Source organism: Alternaria metachromatica, assembly GCF_023757995.1.
Source record: "Alternaria metachromatica strain BMP 0045 chromosome Unknown scaffold_37, whole genome shotgun sequence".
In the NCBI taxonomy this organism is placed as follows: Eukaryota; Fungi; Ascomycota; class Dothideomycetes; order Pleosporales; family Pleosporaceae; genus Alternaria; species Alternaria metachromatica.
This window is the reverse complement of record NW_026055528.1, coordinates 212,248-236,447: the sequence shown is the minus strand read 5'-3', so window position 1 is coordinate 236,447 and position 24,200 is coordinate 212,248. Positions and strand designations below refer to the sequence as shown.

Sequence of the window (24,200 nt, the reverse complement as noted above, 5' to 3'; positions counted from 1 at the left end):
CTTGGTCTACAGTGTATAATGCGTGTGCGCACGTCTCATGCTTTCGAAGCAAGGCGTTGGTGGCTGGGAGCATCGATATGTTCGTCGTCGGTTTGGTCGTGGCTAGGTGCAGGTATGCGCGTTGCACTTTCGATACATCAGGAAGGAGCGATTGAGGTTCGTAGTGTGCGTCTCAATTAATGAGATCGAACAATTGGGGCTACGCTGCAGTACTACATGGCTACTGCAATGCGGTGGTGGGGTTGTATCGACTGCTGGGTCGGCGGGATGTTACAGCGGGACACGCGACGGGCACGCGAGGCAGGGCTTCTGGCGGCTTGGCATTGGCAGGAGTCACGTGTAGATGTATCCGCACATAACCTTCCAAGGTTTGGTGCTGACGTGAACACCTTAATGTTGACTTTCCCCAAAATCAAAGGTTGTATATTATTGGGGTAGTAATTTGACATTGAGTTCGCTGCCTGACATATTCGACGCGACTTCTTCGGTAGACGGGTACCCTGGCGGGTACCGAAAAGCATGCAGTCCTGCGGCGACGAGCGACCCTTCAGCAGCAACAAGCTTCATGACTGATGTGTACCCACGCGAGAATGCCGCCAGATTGCGTTCGAGACATTGTCTTCTGCGCAGCTTCCAAAGTCCCGATCGTATCCACGGGCCTGGACTCCCGTGAAAAACGGGAAGCCGGCTGAGCCGAAGCGGTACCCTCGTTTCATCCTCGACATAGCTTCTCGACTTTCAGCTAGACTGTGGCAATGCGGCGAGTGCAACGACCTCGTATCTCGAGATCTGTTCGTATGGACGTGTAGCAGGAACCAGGCCTGTTACTTCCTTTTTCGGGCGCGAAGGTTCCAAAATGACGTAAGTACGCATCGGTGCTAGTAAGCGCTACTCAAGCAGTCAATACTCTACCCAACCTCTCCTTTTTGTCATAAGGGCATCTCAATCGCGACCAAACCGACTGTGTTCGCCTCTTCGCCATGACGCTTCGACGCATCATCGTTGCTCCCGCTGCCAAATCTGAAACCGGCGCCTCGGCCTACAAGAAGAACTCGTTATTTATGGAGATGCAGCGTCTGTGCGGACTTTGGGGCCCACGCCAAACTCAATGAACACGAGTTCCTACCCTAGATGCATGCTAATAGCGCAGGTACCGGCGATCATGGTGCCGTAGTCGCTGTTGGTGCCCTGCTAGAACAACCCTAAGTGGATAGGTTGACGAATTTCTCCCAGATTTCGCGCCCTGATGAAGTTTGCGGCCTTAGACCAGCATGGCTAGCAATTTGGGTATTCGGGCTCGGATAAGGCGATTTCTCCCGTGCTTCTAGTCGGTTTCTACCCTTGGGAAGTTGACCAAAAGGTCGGGTTCTGCTCTTTTTGTTCTTTGTTACGTTCTTCTGCGAATTTTTACCCCTCTCTTCAAGAGAAGCATCAAGTATGCGTTCATTCTTTCTTCTGCCGTTGTTTGCTATATTGCAGACATGTCAGGCTTTCAGCTCGCCGGATATTTACAAGCTCACGCAGCCTGGAGGTGCGAGTCCAGATTTGGGTGAAGATAGCCAGCCAGCCACTGTACCATCGCAATCAAGGTAAGAAGATCAAACGCATGGTATAGTGTCTCTTTACTAACTTGACATTGATAGACATGCAGCTGGACCGGACTCTGGGCTGAACATCTTCCTACCCAGCTATAAAGCAGACCCCAATTGGTAAATCCCGTCTCACCAGACACGTGCATATACAATAATTAACATCAATTCAGGCTTCCACTGACACTATCTCTCAAAACAGTCGGTTTACAAGTCAAGGTCATCCAGTCGCTCAATATCTCGTCACAATGCCGGAATCTACTTATCTACACCTCTCCCAGCGTGAGCTACAGCCCGAGCTCTGCGGATGTCACGACCTTGACCTCCTTCGTGGCGAAGGGTGGAAAGCTGATCTTCATGAACCAAGTACCCACCGCTCTCCAGGCTCTTGCTGGTGTTTCTGCGTCCATCGTAGACACGAGCGGTGACAGATCCGTCCTGCAGTTGACGAACACTGAGACACCGGTCCAAGCTCTTGAAGGATTCGACTTTACCGAGTACTACGACGTCAACATGCCATTCTTTGAGAACTACACCGAGACTGGTCTGATCAATGTTGGCTATACACCTATCAACGGCTCTCAAACGATCGGCAAATATCTCGTCCGTAACGATGGTGTCGATAGCGCAGATACATCCGCTACAAGCGCAGCGTTCGTCAAGCACCAGCCGTCAGGTGCCAGTGGATACGTATACAGCTTCGGTATGGACCTTGGATACTTGTACATCCAGGCTCAAGCCGAAGCCGGTGGATATTCGCCATGGTACGATGGACACTACTACCCCGGATATGACATTGGAACCCGCGTCATCAAGAACATTGTCACCACCAGTCCTCATTTCGTGAGCCTCTGGTCTGTTCCCTACAACAAAGGACTTGCCTTCACCACTACCTGGGACATCGACACGTACGTCTCGTACCCACACGGTCAGGGTATTGCGGCTGCTGCACAAGATCGAGGTGCCGCAGGCAACTTGAACCTTCATACCAAGTACATCACCGATGCTTATGAGACCGCGTACTTCCAGTATGGCGTCCCCTACATCTACCAGATCAGTGGTTTCCGAACGGCTCCAGATGGAAACCCATTCATCGACTTTGGTAGCCACACTGTCAGTCACTCGCCCAATGCCGCGGGCTTCGACTACGGCACGCTTCAGGAACGGTTCATCGAAGGAACTGATGCCGGTTACTACCCGGTTATCCACCAGTGCGGACCCAATGCTGACGGTACACCCACCAATGGAGAGGTCTGCACCAAGGGAGGTACCAGTGGACTCTCTTTCTACACATCAGGTGCTTCCGCATCGGGAGAGGTCCGCGTGAGCGCTTGGTTGATCCGACACATACTCCACGATGAGTTCAAGACAGGCTACAACATGACCACCTATCGTCCGGGTAACCTTGCGTGGAGTAAATACCAAGCCACGCACTGCGTCGCAAACGGCATCATTGGTGGCTCGTCATGCGCAGGCAACTCCCATCTCACCCACCTTCCTTTCCAGGTCACGCACAACCGCGAGTCATTCCAGGAGCTTCCTTACTACGAGTTCCCACTCCAGTGGTCTGACGGTGACGGCAATATGAGCAGCGCCGACTTCCCAGGCTCAGACTTTGCGAATCAGATCAAGTACATTGAGAAGATGGCACGGTATGGCGGGCACTACAACATCTTGATCCATCCTTCAGACGCCCTGTTCGACAAGATCCAGATCCAGCGCGCGCTCCATGATAGGGTACGTCCTTATGCAGTCTTCTTCAACCAGACAGGTATGGCAAACTGGTGGACCAACAGGGATCGCGCGATTGTAGACATCACAGCAGCGGACAACTCATCTGCGGTGATGACAGTCCGCTTGGACGGCCGCACCGAGGGACTCACCCTGCAGGTCCCACGAAACTACGCTATACAGTCTGCCTCAGGCTCTCTCTCGGTCTGCCAGCAACCCTCCTATGACAAGACGACGAACGCGGTCGTACTGCGAAACACGGCAAAGGGACTCTACACCCTCAACTTTGCCGTCGGGGCCAACAACGCAACCGCCTCTACATGCCCTGACTTTACCCCAAAGCCGATTGGGGATACAGAGTGCATAGCATGGGACGTGATGATTGACGACTTCCTCGAACTCTACTTTGGTAGCAACAACGTCAATCTACTCCTCTTGCAGACGGCTGCGACTGGTCTTTCGTCGAACAACGTCGATGGTACCTTGCAGCTTACCGCGACCACGAACAGCGGCGTCAACTCGTACTACACTGAGATCTCGCGCTTCTGTTTCGACGCCACCGTCTACACCCATCTGTACTTCGACATGGTCGCTCCTCTCGGAAGCACTTTCTACGTGCAGCTCGTTTCGTACGACACTGGGTGCAACTTCGAACAGCCAAGTGCAACGTACTTGGACGTTACCAGATACGCTCCTGCCGACGGCTCAAACCATACTGTCACCATACCATTAGCCGACTTCAAGGGACAAGAGATGAAGCATGTCCGCGGAATACGCATCGGAAACATCTCGCCAGCTCAGACGCCCATCTACATCGACAACCTCAAGATTCAGAAGCGATGTGTAACAGCACCAGGAGAGGACCGTACCCCAGGTCTTGCGATCGAGTCATTCCAGAATGTTGATCGATGGATCACTGGTATCAACAACATCTTTGGTCAAACCGACTACAACAACTCGATGACGTTCGCGAAGCTTTCCGAGTTAGGTAGGATGCAGTTACTGCCGTCGAGCGCAGACTCGTTCTTCTACACGGATACCATGGTCGATGGAGCTACCTTGAATGCTACTGCTTACACTGGTGTCTCTTTGAACGCGCGCGGTCCACCTGGCGGCTCTTTCGATGTAGTATTGAGCTCAGGCGATGGCAAGACTACCACTGTCAACACCAGGTCTTACGCCACTCTAGGCCAGGATAACTTTTCCAACATCACCATTCCCCTCACGGCATTCTCGGGTATCAACACCGACTCCGTCAGTCGCATTACGCTACGCAACTTTACGCCCAACGGTGGTTCATCCGCCAGCAACTTCACGATGCGATGGATTTCGCTCCTTGGCGGACCTTCCACGATTGGCGCCGGCCCACGCTGCCCAGCTCCGACTGGCTTTGTCGTATTGAACTTCTGCGATCCAAACGAGTTCAAGACACAGACTAATGCTTTGGGTGCGGCTATCTCTGACGACAGAACGATGCAATCCTACAAGCAGACTAGCCGCGGATACGTCGACCTCGTACCCAAAGACGCGACATCTTACTTCTACTCCCTGCTCGCCAAGCCGTCCGAATGCAGAGCGGTCAACAGCTCCTACGATGCGATCATCCTCACTGTCTCAGGCCCGCAAGACGCGACCGCGAACATCGGCTTCAGATACGGCACTGATGGTTGCAGCACCAACGTAGTCACGTCTTACGTTCCGATCACCTTCAACGCCGCGTCGACACAGCTCACGATCCCATTCTCGCGTTTCCCAGCTACTTTCAATCAAGAATACCTCCAGTCTTTCGTCATGACCAACTTCAATTCTCCTGGATCGACGTATCGCATTCACTCCCTGGTCTTTACAGGGCCAGCGGATAGCCCCGGTTGCGCGCTCTGCTCAGGTACCATCTTGAACACTTGCACATTCGTGCCAGAAGTCCCGCGGGTCAATCGACTCCTCGGCCAAATGACTGACGAAGGATCTCTCGCTTCATACTCTGTTGATGGCGACGGCTCGCTCGTCTTGGGTTCTACGAGTGGCTCATACTGGTACTCCCAATTCGACAACAGCGGATGCTACAATGCGAACACGTTGAACGCAACGGGCATCCAACTCTCCGTCGCCGCTCCCGCAGGAACCACATTCAGAGTCACAATGCGCTGGAAGACAGACGAAGAGTGCACCACACTCTCGCCCCCCTCCTCCGTCCCCATCACTTCCTTCGTCACATTCACCAGCGCGGACGCATACCAAGTCGCACAGATCCCCTTTGCCGACTTCTCCGGCATGAACACCAGCAGACTCGACAGCGTCGCACTCTCGGCGTTCAACCCCTCCGACGTCGACGTCAAAGTCGGCTGCATCAGTCTGATCAACGTCGCCGCCACGCCCTCGCTTCAAACATGCAACTGCCCCGACGACGCATGGCTGAACTACTGCACACCCGGCGTCGCAAACCGCAACAACCACGGCTACGTCCAAAGCGACGACGGCACCATGGAAGTCGCACCCGTCGTCACCGATGGCGCTCTGGTCCTCCAACCCAGCGTATCAGGCTCATACTGGTACTCGCTGCAAAACTGCGCCGACGTCTCCGCATCCCAGTACCTCGTTCTCAACGTCACGGCGAGTGCGGGCGCGAGCTTCAACGTGCAGTTGCAGAGCGGCGGCTTTGGCTGCGATGGCCAGACTGCGATACAGCGTCTCAGTGTTGCGACGGCGGCGTATGGTAATATGAATGGGAGTCCGGTTGTGCTGAGGATTCCGCTGAGCGATTACACGAAGATGAATAATGGCGCTTTTTCGTTGAGCAAGATTGATGCTGTTGCGTTGGAGGGGTTTAGTGCGGAGACGTCGAGGTATTTGATTCATTGCGCGTACTTTAGTAGTGCGGGTGTGAATGGGACAGTGGTGGGGAATGGTACTGCGACGTAGATGTAGTTGTTGATAGAGATTAATCGTATTGTTTACTTCATCGCATCGGTGTATTGCTGGTGGTTGGCGAAGCTGCACTCTCAAGCGACGCGAGACATCTACTAGGCCATACCCGTCAACTAGGTCGCCGTTGCGCAATTGTTTTCAACAAAGACATATTCGTCCTGGCTTACTTGTCAAGTAATTGCAGCTGCATGCGTTTCGCTACATCCGTGAGAGACGCATAGTCTTCCAAACATTGTAACGTCGCTGTCCAGCCAGGCTCTCCTCCAGGACCGACTCTGTTCTGGGGAGGGCTGGGTCGCTCGTTCGAACACTCAGGCGTTATTCTTACGTGCGATAGGCACATAGAAGCATTGTGGCTGCATGAGGGAAAACACAACATAGATACCTAGGTACTAAACCGCTGGTACAATCGCATATCGATAGGAGGCTTGGCGCGCCAAACCCCACAATCATTGAACCCATCCACCCGCGGGCAGGCTGCGAAGGCCTGCACGCTTAGGTACTGTCCCCTCACCTTTCAACGAACGCTACGAACTTGGGACACTTCACCTGTCATCTCCTGAATTTCGCCCTCGAGCCTTCCCACATTGTGACCACGGACACGGTATTGCAGCGCTTGCTGCAACTACTCTGCTGTCCATATTCATCAAAATGCTGACATCCTGCCTGCACACCGGGTCGCATGCAACTACCTAGGTAGGCAGCGATATCCATAGCAGCGCCACAGCAAAGGAATGAGATTTCCACTTTGAATCCTGTACCCGAACGCCTGCGAAAGCTTCTTAAATGTGTGCGATTAACAGAAGTGCACAGCCCAACGTAGCGTAGCGGCTGAGTGCGTGCGCATACGTGTACAGATACCATGCAGTCAGCATTCTTCCCCACCCCGAACCCTGCTTTCTGCCTTCAGCCTGCCTTCAGCCTTGAGCTTTCAGCCTTCTCTTCTCCTGTCTTCAGAAGTGTGCAATGCCCCTCAAACTCTCTAAGTTAGCCACTTATTCTATGATCCTACAGCTAGTATGACATGAACTCCAGACAATAGTAAATCATCTTTTACAGTCGTGCATGCAGACACCCCGAATTTGCAGACGCCATGGCTTCAATCAGCAAATTCAGCACAGCTCTCCTTTCGGTACCCAACGAACTTACCGTAGCTGCCGCAAACTTCAACCTCAACTTTTCGCTCATGAAAGTGGAAGCTCCGCCTGAGTTCCATGGGTTGCGCGATGTGTTATCCCAACGACGACGCCACGAGGCAGAAGAAGGAGTCCAGCATATCACAGCCCGGTGCCTTGGGGCTCTGTTCGAGTCTCTGATTCCCCCCATACCGCATCTCACAGCTGTGTATGGGAAACGCGTCTCCGAGATATCTGGACAACTAAATTCGGTATCGCTACCAGCTGGCATGTTTGCCGATCGAGCAGGTGCTGATGGCACATCGATTTGGGCGGCCGCCACCTCAGGTCAGCACGCAATCGCCATGCATTTACTAGCATGCATGCTGGCTCGAATCTGGAAGCCGACCGAAGCCACATCGTTGTGGGTGGAATTGGTGGAAAGACGCAAACAAGAGATATTCAAGGCCTATAATGCCTCATCTGCAACCCAAATTCCCTCCATAATGGCAGCGCATCAGTTCTTCACCCGCGATCAGCTATCAGCATGGGATGCCAGCGCCAGATCGTGGTTACAAGCTGCCGATGCCGCCAAACGTCTGAATCAGACACAGCTCATGCTGATCATCAACAATATCCAGAAGCCGGTGAATACGAGCCAGGAACCATACGAGAGCGTTGTTGCAGCGTGGACATCCGGAATGAACACCATGGAGCGACTCGTTTGCGGCACGCCGCAAAGAGTGCAGGACGGTGCTATCCTAGTGGCGATAACGGCATGGCATCTGTATCCCAATATGCAGATCATATCCGATCGCGCGAAGGACCTCAATTCAGGGGATAAGCTTATGGCTCGTTCCTTGCTCACCGTCTCGTCTTTTGACGTTATTGGTGGTCGAGAGGGTGTTTTCTGGTCTTTACCCCTGTCTCGCATGCGGTATTACTCACCCCCAGTCATCACTGAACGCATTCTCGCTTCAGATACATCCAGGATAACTATAGAAGAGTTCCAAATCGTCTTCCTTGGAGCATTTGTTTCACGCTGGAGTCGCATCTGCGCTGATGAAGAAAGATGTTGCAGATTCATCGTTCGGCTCCACGATGCCTACCAGAGACTCGGCAGGACTGTGCCAACATGGTTCAGGATCCTTGCGGACTCTGCCTCTCGTGTCATTGACTCGAGTGGATCATTGCATGCACAGAACCACAAACTATTGAGACTTGGAAGCAGACGCTGCACTGGATTTCTTTATAGTACTGACTACACCGCTCCCGCTATGTTCGGCTTGGAATATTTCCACGTTCTAATCCGCTGCCTGACCAACATCGAAGAACGTATCAGAGTTCTTCGGCGTGCATCAGAATCCCGCAACAAGGAAAAAGGCCACGAGCTCCTAATCCGTTACAAAGATCAGTCTTCCCAAGTCAGCACCGGTCATCAGTATGCCACTGTGTTTCCGTCTGTAAGGACCTCACAGAAACGCTCTATCGGACAAGAAGCCCAATATAGTGAAGGCTATCAACGCTTTGCGCCTGGCCAGTATCAAGACGATGAGAGCAACGTTAGCTGTCATAGTTTTGTAGGCTGCGGATGCACAGACCCGGCACTGGGCGAATGTATCTGCAAACAACATGGCACTAGGTGTACCGACAATTGCCATGAAGATAGGAGCATGTGCGACAATCTACCGGGACCTCATGACTCACTGAAATTCGAATGCCAAAAAGATTGTTCTCCTGAGCATACTTGTGTAGGCTGTCTCAATAAGTGTCGTCAACAAGCACTGGCAGATGAGGGCGAAGATGCATTTCTGATACACCCAGATTGTTTGGAGAATGTCGATGAATTTCAATTCGTCCTTCGAATGAGTGGAGAATCATATCCAACAACATACGGGCTATGGCTTGGACATGGCGAAATCGCAGCGGTCTTCCAGCATCAGGAAACGCCGACCTACGATACCTATTCAAGAAGCCCATCAGACATGCCTTCTGCGACAATGGAAGAGATGGAAGCTGTAGTAGACTCCGTTTGGTTTGATCCGGCAAGCCTTGACCTCTGGACCTCTTGCTTTCATTGGTCTGTGGCAGGTGCTGAGCAGCAAGCTTGCTCATTAAACGCACTGACATTTGCGACTAATCTCTACAATTCAATGCCTGACTCTACCATCTCTATCGAAGTCATCAACAGCACTATGTATGGTGTCTCTTGGGCAAACTCGATCGAACCCGAAAGCCTACCCACTCGCAAACATGCATTAGACATGTGGTGGCATAAAGACGAAGCAGTCGAACGATCATCCGTTCAAAAAGACCTAACATCAGATCAATCCAGTATGACAGATACCAGCAAGCAAGACTCAGATGTCTTCGTCTATCATGGCGACGAAGATGACGAGCCTTCTGAAAGGCTGGGACCGATCTTCAGGCAGGGGAGTATTGAGCTCGAACAGGAGTTTCGCCAGCCCTACAACGATGCTCAGGAGGATAGAGGACTTCAAATAAGAAGGGCTTTCTCTTGCATAGCGTGGTTCGACTCTGGCGAATTTGATATCCCACTGAAGAACCTTAACGCAGTTATGGCACTGGCAAACGGAGCATCTATCTACGTCGCGAGCGAGCTCCTTGTAGATCCTTCAGCAAGCACAGCGGATGCTCCGATCCGAAGAGTGTTTGGCAACCTGGGGCGCTCAGAGCTTTGCCTACTAGTACCACCCGCAGATCCGCGCCTCGCAAGTCCAGACATCCGCTCTTGGAAGCTTATAAATCACATGGCATTTGATGGTCAGTTGCAAGACTCATTTGGGGGTACTACATTACATCTTACGTTCACTGAGTCGGAAGATGCTGTGTATGTAGGGAACCGGGGACTTCGCGATCGGCAAGTGGTACTTCTGGAGGCTCTCATTTCTATTGATGACCGCGGCCGCAACATAGGGGATTTGGACATCCTCTCTATGTTCAACAGATCCAGTATTCGCGTGAACGAGAATTGCACGCATGCTGCCGATAAGGAGGCAGCCGATGTTGCAGATTGGGACTTGATAGCAGTGGACTGCTGGGAAGAGTTTCTAGATCCTCCAAATGGGATGGCAATCTTTCGTGCCTGTAGCAACTGGCAAGCGCGTCTGGGGGCGACCGCCGCTGCTGTACAGACCGGCAAAAAGGTACTCGTTCTGCCAGAAAAAGCATGTTTGCATTGTTTGGCAGGATCTGTGAAGGAGCACGTCGATATTATCATCGCTTGATAGGCCCTCGATTTTGGTGACAGAGCACTATATAAATCGAGCAAACTGTCAATCTATGACCTGAGGTTGCGATCGCGTAAACATGTATCAAACACTGTTGTAGGCTACACGATCTCGTTAAGAACATAATCTTGGAATACACTAAAAACACAGTAGTGCGTATATATACAGTGTTATATAATATGTATAGAACTGTCTTCACTAAAACAGTTCTTTATACGTTAGCTCACGTGTTAGCTACTCTCTTGTTAGATATACTCGTCCCTTCTACAACTCGGGTCTTAGAAGCTACGCCTTGCGCCTCACTTTGCCGATAAGATGGTTGTCTGTTAGCCGCCGTCTTATGTAGCCTTGTGCAGGAGCGAGCTAAGTAGAGTTATATAAGGTCACATCAGTAGGTCAACTGTGAAACCGCATGATGGAGAGGTGGCTGTCGGTACCTAGGTAACCGTGTGTACGGCACAGTACAAAGAGGATCTGAGGTGGCTGTACGTCGTATCAGTTTCCTGTCCCGCACTCCGCTTGCAAGCCGAAACAGATGAAGAGAACGCAAACTCCTCTTTTTTGAGTCTGCTAAACCAGGCTGAAAGGTTCTTCGAGCACTGAGCATCCGACCGTCGACGGCTCAAGGAATCCTTCCTCGCTAGCTGCGTGCGCTAACCGAACATCATTAGCGTGCGAGCTCTTCGCGATGACGAACGCCAAGGGAACGCGACGCTCTCTCAACAACAACGGCACATGTATCGCAGCACCCGCGACAGGATCTGAGATCTATATCGTCCCTTCCGAATCTTTCCGCGAGCAACTAGGTGATCTCGACTTTGACATACATCGACGCAATGTTAGAGGTACCGACCCTAGTTACAGCTACGACGCCCGAGCCCCGAGAGGCGTATCACCCGCGAGGAATACACTGCCAACCCCCAACGTAGCAGCCGAAGACATGTTTGGACACGCACGAATCCGACAATACATTCCCACAATTATGGTCATCGATGACTTCGAAGGCACACGGCACACGGCACAACGATCCGCAAGCCACGCGACTTGACGCGTTCTCCAACGTATACCGAAACAGCACAACTGTTCGCACTCGCTGTGAACTCACCGCCTACCCAATTGCTTGTAAGAAGCTGCAGTGACGGATCCGAATGCAAAGACTATCAACTCCGCTGGTTTATCGGCCATGCAGAGGGCTACGGCTACATTGTACCGGAATCGGGAGGAGGGTCGACGCCCTCAATCAGTGGGCTTGATATCAACCGCGTTGCCGCTCTTCCTACTGCGAGCTAGATATCCCGAATAAGCAGTGCGGTGTGGAGCCGTTTGAAGCTGAACGCGGCATCGGACAGCGAAAGGCTGACGAGGCCTGGTTCTTCATCGGATGTAGAGCCACTTCGATCTTCGCGCACTATTCGGAGCGAAACATCTTTGCGAACGCAGTATGAACGCAAGGAGATCTCAACGCGCCTTTAGCAGCAATGGGACGGTTGGTTATACAACCTCATTAGACGCAGCCATTCCTTCCATATCGGTCGGCTGTTCGACTTTACGCCCTGCGCCTTACTTGTCTTCATGTCAACGGAGGATCAGACGAGGTTGTCATGACTGTCGCAGGGCGTCGTTGACAAGAGCATATTTTCCACCAATACTTAATTGCTTATTCGGTGCCACATATGTCGCTTAGCCAAAGACCGTTCCAGAATCAGCCCTTGTCGATCTCCCGAGGCATTGTAAGGGCGCTCACGTCGGAACGGGAGCTATACGTATCGACCTAACATCTATAATCAACTCTTGTCACATTCTGCATACAGCTCCGCTAGATACCCCACAGGGTCACGTTAGCGCCCGTAATTGGAGCTTGAGGACCTGACGCGGGTCTGCGCATCGACAGTCCCTCGCCGCATCCTTCGTCATCTAGACCTCTTTCGCATCCCTTCTATATTTAATAGGCAGATTTAGTTATTATATATTTTATGTGTATTATAGAAGTTATAAGTAGCTTATTATTAATAAGTTATTATAGTACTATAAAATAAAATAGAACTAAATTTTAAAATTTTTATATATACTATATAAGTTAAAGAAGAGTATAAAAGCTTTATTTTTATAACTCTTCTCTCTTTCTTATATATAATATAGTACACCTTACTATCTAGTTTATTACTTTTCTTATTTAGAACTTAAATAACCTAATTATAGCTATAATTACTTTTACTATTTTCTTTAATATTATTACTACTACTTTTCTAGCTAAAAATACTACTTTTAAGTAATTAGCTATTTTATAAACTTTTTAGTATTTTTTTTATAAAAAGCTATATATAAAGCTTCTATATAACTTAAAGATATATACTTACTATATAAATATTTAATAAAGTAAGTACTTACTATATCTTATATAAGTTTTACTAATATCTTAAAACTTATACTAGTAGTCTAAGCCTTTATTTAAAATAAGTAAGTAATAGTATATAAACTACTAATAAAGATAATACTTTTTATATACTAGTCTACTTTAAAAAAGTAGTTATTTATATATTAGGTATCTTTCTTTAGTAATATTAAACGCTAAAAAAAAATAAACTATATACTTACTTTATATAATATATAAGTACTAATATAGATAGATATATAAAGCTACTTAAAAAATAGTACTAAAAATATAATATTAGATAGATAATAAATAATAGAATATATAAATATTTATATTATAGATAAAGTGTTTAGAGCGTGTGTGACGTGTATTTTGTTATCTAGACAAGCACAATTCATACGGCCATTGCAGCGTTGGTGTATCGCATGTTCGGATTACACGCCAGTCGCCGGAAACCTTACATCGAAGCTACCTGGTCCATCGTTAGCTGATGCATTCAGACTAAAGTTCTCGTAGGATTCACATGCGGCACGCTTGACCGCCTACACAACATGCAGGGCCCTGATGCCTTTATTATGCTCGCCCCATCTTCATCAGTGGCGCACTCTCCTAGCTGCAAGCAATACAAGCCACGGTCGACATGAGTCACTGTATACTGAGCTTGGCACGTCCGCAGATGCTTCGACTGTTCAAAGCTCGTGTGTCTGCTACGTTCCAGCAGCGTCATATTCGTGACTTCTGACCATAATTAAAGCTATATTAGATTGTAGCTAAGTCTTGCTCTCATCACAACACACCCTTTTTCCTCATTATCTGTCGCCCGCCATGTATCGAGGTGGCACGATTATCCAAGACCCCGAAGATCTCATCTCTCCCTCCGTCAAGCATGGATCGGGAGAGAAGGCAGTGCTCAACGATAAAGTCATGCAAGATGGCTCCTACCGGATCAAGCTCGACCCTGACGAACACCCACTCAACTGGCCCGCCCGAAAGAAATGGACGGCGACGATGGTCATCGTCTTTATGACGGCGAATATCACCTTCTGCTCAAGCATTCACGCCGCGGCAATCCCTGGCGTCACCAAAACATTCGCATGTTCTCCGACCGTTGCAACGTTAGGAGTAACGACATTCCTGGTCGGATTTGCCTCGGGCCCAATGCTATTCGCACCGCTCTCAGAAGCACTGGGAAGACAAATCGTCTTCCGCATCACCATGTTCCTCTTCTTCTGCTTCAACATCGGCTGTGCGCTATCGCCCAACCTTGCCGCTCTTCTGACATTTCGGTTCTTCAGCGGGTTCTTTGGGTCACCCGTTGTGACTAACAGCGGCGGATGCTTGGCAGACATCTGGCCTCAAAGCCATCGTTCGGTACCATTCGCACTGTTCACGACGGGCAGTTCCCTCGGTCCAGTCCTAGGGCCGGTGGCGGGAGGTTTCATCTCGCAGCATCTGGATTGGAGATGGCTCTATTGGGTCGTGACCATCATTGCCGCGATCGTGTACACCGCCATGCTCTTCTTCCTCCCCGAGACATACGCGCCAACCCTTCTCCAACGTAAAATGGCCAAGGCAGGCATCAAGCCCCCACGCCAATCCTTCAAGGAGCAATACCTTACCAACCTAACCCGCCCATGGCTCATGCTCTTCACTGAGCCCATTCTATTCGTCCTGGGACTCTACTCCGCATTCGTCTGGGGTATACTATATCTCGACTTCACCGCCTACCCAGTAGTGTTCCGGCAGACGCGCCATTGGAGCGAGGGTATCGCAGGTCTATCCTTCTTGGGTATCGGACTCGGCATGGCGATCGCAACGGCGAGCTCACCCTGGATTAACGACATCCACGGCATATGGGTCAAGAAACTTGGAGGCCCGAAACCTGAGGCGCGACTCCCACATGTCATCATCACAGCATGGTTCATCCCCATGGCGCTCTTCTGGTTTGGATGGACGGCAAATCCGCCGACACATTGGATCGTTTGCATCTTTTCTGGCATACCCTTCGGCATTGGCTTTGTCACGCTCTTCTTGGGAACCAACGCATACCTGACTGACTGCTATGGGCGTTTCTCAGCAAGCGCACTGGCTGCTAATGCCGTCATGCGGTCTTTGTTCACGGCTGGTTTCCCGCTGTTTGCGCGGCAGATGTACGTTAAGATGGGGACGCCGTGGGCTAGCAGTACGCTGGGGTTCGTCGCCTTGCTTATGGCGCCCGTACCCTGGCTGTTCTTTCGGTTCGGTCCGACGATTCGAGCGAGGTCAAAGTATCATCTTTGGACTGTGGAGTTGGAGGAGGCTGAGAAGGAAAGGACATCTGACGATGAAGTGTAGTTCATCTCATGTCTACTACATCGCACGATTGTTCACTGCAGTGTCTGGAATGCATGCATGTCAAGCCTCATTGATAGGAGCAGCCTCAGGCGCGTTGTGGTAGGATCATATGTACCTAAATGGCATGATACGCCTAATCATATTGACATGTTCGGGTCGTCACATTGTTACTCATGTTCGATCTGATGCGATACGCGAATGGTATCATTTACTCTCTGAGCTAACCTATACAACGTAGCGACAGTGTAAACGCTCCATACAATAATCTCGGTCTTCCTCAACTCAATGAACGAATAGCATGTCACCGACATTTCAACCAGTCTCTACCCTGGTAGCTACAACTGTACTACCCTCATCGAAGCCCTTCATTCCTACTTGGGACATGTTAGCCTCTTCCAGAGAACGTGAATTTAACTGTGCCTTGGGTATTACTTACTGGGAAGGGGACATGGCGCATCTAGGGATTACCACCACCTGGTCCACGAACTCCACGGGCTTCGGTTATCGCAAGCGGAACGGGAGCTCTCTCTGCAACCACGCGTTTACCATTGTGTCCACCTGGCCCACGGACTCCGCGGGGCTCAACGATTCCAAATGGAACAGGAGCTCTCTCTGCAACTGCGCGTACACCATTGTGTCCACCTCCGCCTACCCTTCCAGGCTCAGCATCTCGGGTAGACAGACCGCCGCCTCCACGGAACCGTTCCTTGGGATCGGCGTCTCGAGCGGTTAGATCGCGCCCTCCACCAAAACGTTTCTGGGGATCAGCGTCTCGGACAGCTAGACGGCAGCCGCCGCCAGGGCCGACGCGTTGAGGTTCTGCGTCTCGAATGGCTAGACGACGACTGCCGTCAGGGACACCGCGCTGAGGCTCTGCGACCGGAGCGGCGGCTGCCAAAGTGACAATGATAGTGAGTAGAAGGGTTTGTAGCTGCATGATTGATAGTATAAGTATGGGGTGAAGAATTGCTGTAATTGTGCTCTGTGGTTGTGTGCTACATGAAATGGAAGATTGCGCTGCTCTTTATACATGCGCCGGTCGACAATTCGACGGAGAAGACCGTCGCTTCGTCTGATGTGAGAAACTTGGCTTGCTCGAAAGAATGTTGGTGGGAGCTGTAATCGATGAGGTGCTTGATGCTGTCGATGGTTGAGTGGTTGCTTTGTCAAGCCGGGCAACGGGCGTACAAGAATGTGACCATTATCTGACACCTATGAAGATCTGACTTGCTCTGGATTCCATAATCCAATATGAGAGCCCATATTTACCTCCTCAGGTACCTTAGTGTCATGCTTTGATAGGTTTTTGTGTCAGTCCAACATTCTTAGCTTTGACGAGGAGAGACTTCAGTCATCACCACATGCACATCAACCTGACCTTGGCATTGTTCAGTATTTGGAGGACATCCATTTGTTGAACAGTGGAATTTACTCTTGAGGAGAGACTGGAGTTGATGCCTAAACAGAGCCCACAACGCGGTCTAGTCAACGCAGTATACAGTGAAGGGGCTATATTCAGCCCGTTATACGACAGCGGAGTTTACATGACATAAGAGGTCACGACGCGGGTGGGGGTACGGGCAACCCGCTAAGACAGCACTGGAGTGATCGGGCGTAGTAAGCACTCGTAAACGGACCAGTAGGTATTCCATCAACTGTCAGCCTTCGCGACTTCCTTGTGAGCTTCTCTAAGATTTCGAGGATTTACTGTCTACCCGCCACCTTCCGCATCGAAGCGGTATCGGACAGCTCGACCATGGTTCAGCAAGTCACGTGCCTGCAGTTGCCTGAGGGTCCTACCTTGGAAATGCTATGATACACGAGACTATCGCCTGACGCCTTTTTCGCATTAAAGCAACCGCTTCAAAGCCGACATTAGAAGGGATAAGATACCCAGCATCGCGAATCTACTTTCTATTCATTCGGCCTGCAGTTTGCACTCCGGCCAGAATGACGAGCATCCTCGACATTCCTGGCTCCACCCCGCCGAACCGCTTCTTCTCGCTCGTCCAAGACGCTCTGACATCGAGAGGCTACCCTTTGCTCTTCGGTTATTCGGTGGAAAAAATCATCGACGCTATCGCCGCAAGCCACGATGCCGATCAAGCGATATGGGAGCTCTGGGACGCCTTCTTCATTGCCGTCACGTCTTGTCCGCCACCATACGACTCTTATATCGCTCTTCTAGACGCCATTCGCGCGCGACCGCCCTCGAAGCCCAAAGTTTTACGGTTGTGTGATAAAGCTAAGCACGATGGCCAACTACACTGGTCGGAGTTACCTGGCTTTGATATGTACTGGGGAGATGCGCATTCTATCCTCCTAGGACGACGCAACTGGAATGGTATACGCGATCCAGGCACCGAAGAAGATCCATTTGGCAGCACGATGAGGATTAGACCCGACCAGCTATACCTCCGCATGTGCATCTTCTCAGCGGCACTGATGAAATATGGCCGACAGACAGGTCTGGGCTATCCTATGACGGTGTTTTACGCGTGTCGATACGCACTGGAACGAGTACACGAAGCACCTCCGGAGCTTGAATCCAACACGCACAGCATACCACTCGAGCAAGTACGGGCTCTGGACGTACGGGTCGCGGCGATATGGCTACGGGACGGAGGCTGGGCGCTCTGGAATACTGATCACGAGGAGCTACGAGAGCACTTCGCGACGCCGCTGGATGACGAGACAGAGCTGTGGCCGAGTCAAGATGGATTGACACCAGAGCGGTGGGGGTTGTGGGAGAAGAGGCTGTGGGATCTGAGCATGGATGAGGATGGGTTGAACGAAGAGACCAGGGCCGTGGTTAAGGAGGCCTATGAAGTGGTTGAAGCCATCCTAGATTCTGGAGAGTAGTATCGGGGTTGGAGAAAGACGAGGCCCCGGGGCTCTCATGGATACCCAAATGTCAGCATTGCACCCTAAGATCCGATGATGCCACCAGTCTAAATGAGGGCGTCTCGATATTCGCAAGGCTCAATTGCGTCGTGACTGTCGCTGTGGTGCTCATGGTTACAGGTGGCTGGGATTCGGCCGTAAAGAGCCGATCCGCGGCGGTTGCCGTCCCACGTGGCGGCCCCGCACGTGCCAACGACGCGTCCCCGAGAACAACAAATCTCCATCCCCTTCGCTTTCGCTTTCACTCAGCGCGATGTACTCACGGACTTCACTGCATCTATCTTCGTTTCAGAAAATCTGTCAGCATGCCTACCGATGCTTCATATGCCGCTCAATTTGCATTATCTCGATGTGTATCGCCTCCGTGAGGTTCGCCGACGGCGCGCGTTCCAGCACGGTCCACGGCAAGATCACGACGTTTGTTTCAAACCCCACGTCCTGGTCGAAAGACGGCAAATGGTAGGAACGCGTTCAACACGATACGAGCCTGGAAAGGTGCGTGCAGCCTGGTAGAATTGCGGTCCACCCATCGACATACTACGCGAGAGGTTTCGAAGCTTTGTTCCTGATTGGGGCCAAAATGCTACCCAGATTATTGCGAGAGCATGCAGTTCAAGGTGCTTGATCCGTTTCCCGGTCTTTCGATCACCGGCGCCAAATCTGCTTTCAACAGCTGTCTTCATCGCCGAAGAGACTAACTTCTAGATACAGTCTCATCGGAGGGTCGTTAACGATGAGCTCTCATACCCTGTGGTTGTGGTAGGCTGAGCAAGGCAACCACCTGCGGCTCTGCGGCACGGGTCATGCAGCCACCAAAGATCCAAAACTCACAAGCCTCATGGTTGCGAATCCATCTTGTCCTTGAGTCATTCATGGACGTTTGCGAGGCGAATACACCTGCCCATCATGGTAATATGTCTACGCGGATGGACGTTGCCGCAGCCTATGCGCTTCTCGTATCATGCCACTGCAACGACTGAGGCTGACATCGCAGTACCTCAAAGGTTTCAGCGAGATGGGTAGGTGTGGTGGTCGCAGGCAATGCACTTGGCTCCGCGAGGCTGAGGATATATACTGGCATGGACTCAGGTTCTGCTGGCACCAAACGACCCATCCATCTCACCCACTTCATCTATTAATTCTTGCATTTTCCCATCGATCACGCCACCCAGTGTCTTCTCAGAGCTATCATCATGACATTCGCTACTGAAGATCTTAGCATCCAACCAGGCGGTCTGCCGACACCCAAGTGTGGGTATGATACAGCTCAGAAGCCCTGCGCTACGTTCCTACCCACACCGGTCTCAGAGAAGAGTAGCCGTGGTGTGCTATCCGTACTAGACCCTAACAAGATCTCCTGGATGTCACCAGCGTCGACAGTATCGACTACGTCGTCTCCGGCAGGGTTCAACGACATGTGGGATTTACCCGAGACGCCCACCAAGCGGACGACCGGTGCTTCTCCACGAAGCATCCTGACGCCTTTCACACCTCCAACACCCCCTGATTCTTCTAAAAAGCTGCTTTTCACCCCAATCTCCAAGCCTTTTTTCGGCGCTGGAGTGACTCCAGCGATTCCGCAGCCCTTTTTCCAGGAAGAAGTGACAGCGGCACAGGATGACCCTTTCCAACCGAAGTTGTTCCGAGGCGTCACCTTGGTGCTTGAAGAGAGTACGTCGAGACATCTTGAAGCTGATAGCGATCACATCTGACTAACACATCACAGTCTCCAAGGCAAGCGTCGCAGCTGCTACCGTCAAATACAGCAGCAACCCCACGTTCGTTTTCACGCAGAATACCAGTATCAGTACACGAACACGTTCCAAGACAGCCTCCACCACACCAATCGCTTCAGCTATACATACCGCTATTTGTGAAGAGACAACCATCGTTACATCTCCCCAAGGTCGCATTCATCCGCCTTTGGACAGCAAGTTCTCGAAGCTACTAGAACAACTCGTCCCACACGACCTTCACGCAAGACTGGCCAGCGCTCCGGGCTACTGCCCCGCGTCCCTCGTAACATGCCCATCTACACGATGCAGTTCCATGGCAAAGCCTAGGGGGTCGGTTATCGACGCTCTTAGCGCAGTGAAGAATGTCTCGAAGTGTAACAGACAAGAGGACTACTGCGGTATGCTTCGCAATATCGAGGCGATCGTGCAGTCGGTCATGTGCATCAGGCATCAACATGCGGCGTTGAGACAACTCAAGGCTGGATCCAGGCTATCGCAACTGCGCAGCAAGCTTGAAGGCACGACACGCATGACCACACTAGACCAATCCACGCTTATGCAATGGGTCAACACGATCAGTGACATAGACGCTCCCAACGATCACGCTGCTCGAGCTGCCATCATTGCGACGAAACCCAAGCCACCTACACAGCCCAAGCGGGAATTAAAGCCAATGTCCAAGTTGCCAACGGTTGAGACAAACGCCCGCTTCTCCCCCTCATCAGGCTTTAGGACTTATGAACCGAAGAAGACCAGGGGGCTCTCCGTTTTTTCGGCTCTTCACGAGAAGGCCGCCTCTCCATTAGGTACCAAAGATTTGACTCCGGGTTACGTTTACCTCTTCTGGGACAAGGCCTTCTTTGGCATGGTGAAGATCGGGCACACCAAAGATTTGGCCAAGCGACTCAAGAGTTGGAACGCAAAGTGCAAGCACCAGCACGACTATCACTCCAGTGTGGAGAGTCAGGTGGTGATGCCGCATGTCCACCGCGTCGAGCAGCTCATACACACTGAGCTGAAGGGATGTAGACTGCGAAGGCAGTGTGAAGGCTGCGGTAAGCTGCACAAAGAATGGTTTGAAGCCAGTCAAGCGCATGTAGTCAAGGTTATGAAGAAGTGGCGGGAGTGGATCCTGCAAGAACCTTATGTGCAGGAGGAAGAGTCGGGGGAGTGGGTCCTCAAGCCTGAGATGTTTGCTTCTCTCGAGCAGATGTGTGAGCCTCTACCCCAGGATGCGGCTACCCAAACGCCGAGGAGGAAGAGTGCAGGCATGCAACGCGGCTCACAGAAGAAAAAGAGCCCTCGCCGAACAATGTAAGAGCAAATTGCGGTCAACGCGGCGGCGACTAGTCGCTGTAGGGCGAGGTGAAGGCAGGGGGAAAAGCGTCACCGCGAGCTCGCTCTCACCTTGAACCCAGTCTCGAAAACCCCATTACGCTAGGCACTACCGTATAAAGTATCGACTCCGACCTGCAACTACTCTTTCTATTCGTTCTCACACATCGCTTGATATTATTGTCGCCACTCCGCCCGTCGCATCAACATGGTCGCACACAGTATCTTCGAAGCAGCAAAGCTCGTCCGAGCCCGCTACGCGCCCGCCACCGCCGCCTCGCAAGGTGAGGCGTCCGATCAGATCGACACTGGAAGAGTCACCAAGACCATCGTGCGAAACCGCGGCCGTGTCGCCGGCAACTATGCGAAGACACGAAGCAGCTACGGCAGCTTCCAGCCAAACAGCATCGACTGGGCAAGCGAAGCCGATTGGCTGAAGCCATTCCTTGGTACCTCGCCGCCAGTCAAGACCCCGATGATGCTGAGCTCGACCTTGAAGCCTGCCGCCAGGATCGTCTACATATTGAAGCACGAGCTCACCGACGATGACGCCATCGCCCTACTCGCTGGCTGCGGGATCAGCGACAAGTCGTCCGATGAGTTCGCTCGCGCCAGAAAGCGGACGAGGGACTATCAGTCGGAGTTCCAGGCCGAGGTCATGAGCGACTTCATCTATCCTCGGGTAGCCATGATCATATGCGGATGGAAGGAGCAGGCTGCGAATGCCGACAAGGCTGTCGAAGACCTTACCCCGGTTGAGCTCGAAGCTCTCTGGCAGGGCGACTTTGACAAGGACCCGGAACGTATGGCGGCCGCGATGTGGGGAGATGTCGGCAAGTCGATCCCTTGGGACAAGATCTACAACCTCGAGATCGGTACTGAAGACGTCAAGGCCAAGCTGAAGTCGGTGAGAGACATGTTCCGCGCCAAGTACGTGTTCGCTTGCGAGCAGACGCTCAAGATGCGCTACGCCGATTCTGCTACGCTTGAAGACGACGACGAGGCGCTTTCCTGGATGACTCCGGCTGTAAGTTACAGACACTCAACCACTATGACTTCGGTATACTGACACCATTAGCAACGTTGCTATGCCAAATGGCGCGGCTTCCGCCACGACAAGCGCTGCGCCGACACTATCGTGGGCTATGCGAGCCTTCCGATACACGGTGGAACTCCGAATGATCGGCGGAAGCAGTCAAGTGCTATTGCAGTCCCGAAGTTGAATGAGCACGACGCGGCGTTATTGGCCGCTCTTTTAGACAGCGATTATGAGGGGAAAGGCGAGGAAGACGACGAGGAGGAAGTTGACATTTTTGCGGATTGAATATACCTTTGGCGCGGTATCACTACTACATTTGGGGACTACGACGGTGTTGTGGAGGACAAAGAGTTAGCTGTTGCCTAGTTATGGCAGATACGGAAGGGCTGTGGGTGCACTTGCCCTGCTGCCGAATGTACTTCCTCGCAGTCAATGACCGACCTTGCCATGTTGATGTTGAATGTAACGTCCTTCCCTCACGCTGCCTTTCACATCGCACCATCGACACGTTCGGACTGATGTCAACGAACATACATCGTATCCAGAGACGACGTGGATATTGCAGCCCATCGTTACCTCACCACACACACGTACTATTCTACCGCCTCCGTCAGACATAACCCAGGTGTCTTACTTCGGGTACGCCCCATCGAAGATACCTGTCTTAGTGTCCCTCCTTGTTAATAGCTCTGGTCCAGATACACAACGGCGACCCCCGCTGCAAGGTTGGGCTGCGCCATGACATGAGCATCGGAGACTTCAAGCTTGCGATAGCGCAACGAAAGTTCTCGAAGTCGTAGGAAGACCAAGAGGCCAACGTCGTCGCCATCGCCGCCAAATTGATCTTCACCAAAGGCTCGACATATTCTTTCAGGCGGCCACAAGCTCCGGGTCTCCCACCGTATGACCGGAGATCGCATACAAGGTACGGTAGTGACCCTCGGAAGTGCTTGCCTCTGACATCGTACTAGATTGACCACGCCCCGTCATTTCCCAACACAGCACCCCTTTTCCCCTTGCAGAACGCATCGTACCAAAATCTGATACAATACTTCAAATATGTCCACATCATCTCCGATCAAGCGCGTCGCATCATCGGAGAAGCAGCCCGAAGGCTCTGGGAAAAGGTCCAAGGACGAAGACTATCCGTCCACGGAGATATCCCCAGTCGAAAACGATCCAAACCATAGGCCATGGGAAAACAAATACAATGCAACCGTAATACGGACTGACGCAACTATCGCGGACTTCAAAGCCGGTATAGCGGAATGGAATTCCCGTGCGTCATTCCGAGACCAAACCGACGCAGCAGTCACTTGCGCCTACGCACGCATGTTCACCAGTGAACCTCGTCCAGATTCAACAACTCGCGATAATTTCCTACTATCGCATATGCTCTTCTTCAGGCTGTTGCAAACCTTGTAATTCTTTGGGTATTTATCACAACCAAGAATCATTCTATCTACGCCAATGTTAACCTGCCTGCTGTAGTTGCGCGAAGTTTATCTATCGTCCCTTTCACTACTACTATGGAGTCCGCTACTGTCCGCATCGATATCAAGAACATAAAGCAACGCCTTATCTCCCCCCAAAAGCCGGGGCAACGGTCCTCCACGTCGCCGCAGCATCCGAAAACTCGGTAGCCATACTGCCAAATTGGCTTCAGATTCCGTTCGTGAAGATAGTCCCCGATCTCAACATGACATATATACCCGAGGGAACCGCTCCCACCTCGGAGATCTGGAATGGGAACTCTCGCGGAATGAAAAAATACGTCCCGTCAAAGAACACGACACGGACGTATGCTGATACGGATTGCGACAAACCCCACTTTGGAGAATACAATAGCGTCGCAGAGACCGAGATT

General features: G+C 51.6%; 3 protein-coding genes across 3 annotated transcripts; all 3 read left to right on the top strand.

The window, feature by feature from the left end:
- Window positions 1-1,437: 1,437 nt before the first annotated feature.
- On the top strand, window positions 1,438-6,239 carry J4E83_009860 (uncharacterized protein; the record flags this gene model as incomplete). Its single annotated transcript, XM_049336745.1, has 3 exons — window positions 1,438-1,589; window positions 1,644-1,709; window positions 1,763-6,239. The coding sequence occupies 3 exons, from the start codon at window positions 1,438-1,440 to the stop codon at window positions 6,237-6,239; spliced, it is 4,695 nt and encodes a 1,564-aa protein (XP_049184171.1).
- Window positions 6,240-13,810: 7,571 nt separating this feature from the next.
- Window positions 13,811-15,319, top strand: J4E83_009859 (uncharacterized protein; the record flags this gene model as incomplete). The annotated part of the gene is made up of 1 exon (XM_049336744.1): window positions 13,811-15,319. One exon carries the CDS (start codon window positions 13,811-13,813, stop codon window positions 15,317-15,319), a length of 1,509 nt encoding a protein of 502 aa, XP_049184170.1.
- Window positions 15,320-19,416: 4,097 nt separating this feature from the next.
- J4E83_009858 (uncharacterized protein) lies at window positions 19,417-22,618 on the top strand (the record flags this gene model as incomplete). The annotated part of the gene is made up of 4 exons (XM_049336743.1): window positions 19,417-19,894; window positions 19,950-21,273; window positions 21,517-22,321; window positions 22,373-22,618. 4 exons carry the CDS (start codon window positions 19,417-19,419, stop codon window positions 22,616-22,618), a joined length of 2,853 nt encoding a protein of 950 aa, XP_049184169.1.
- Between the last annotated feature and the right edge of the window lie 1,582 nt (window positions 22,619-24,200).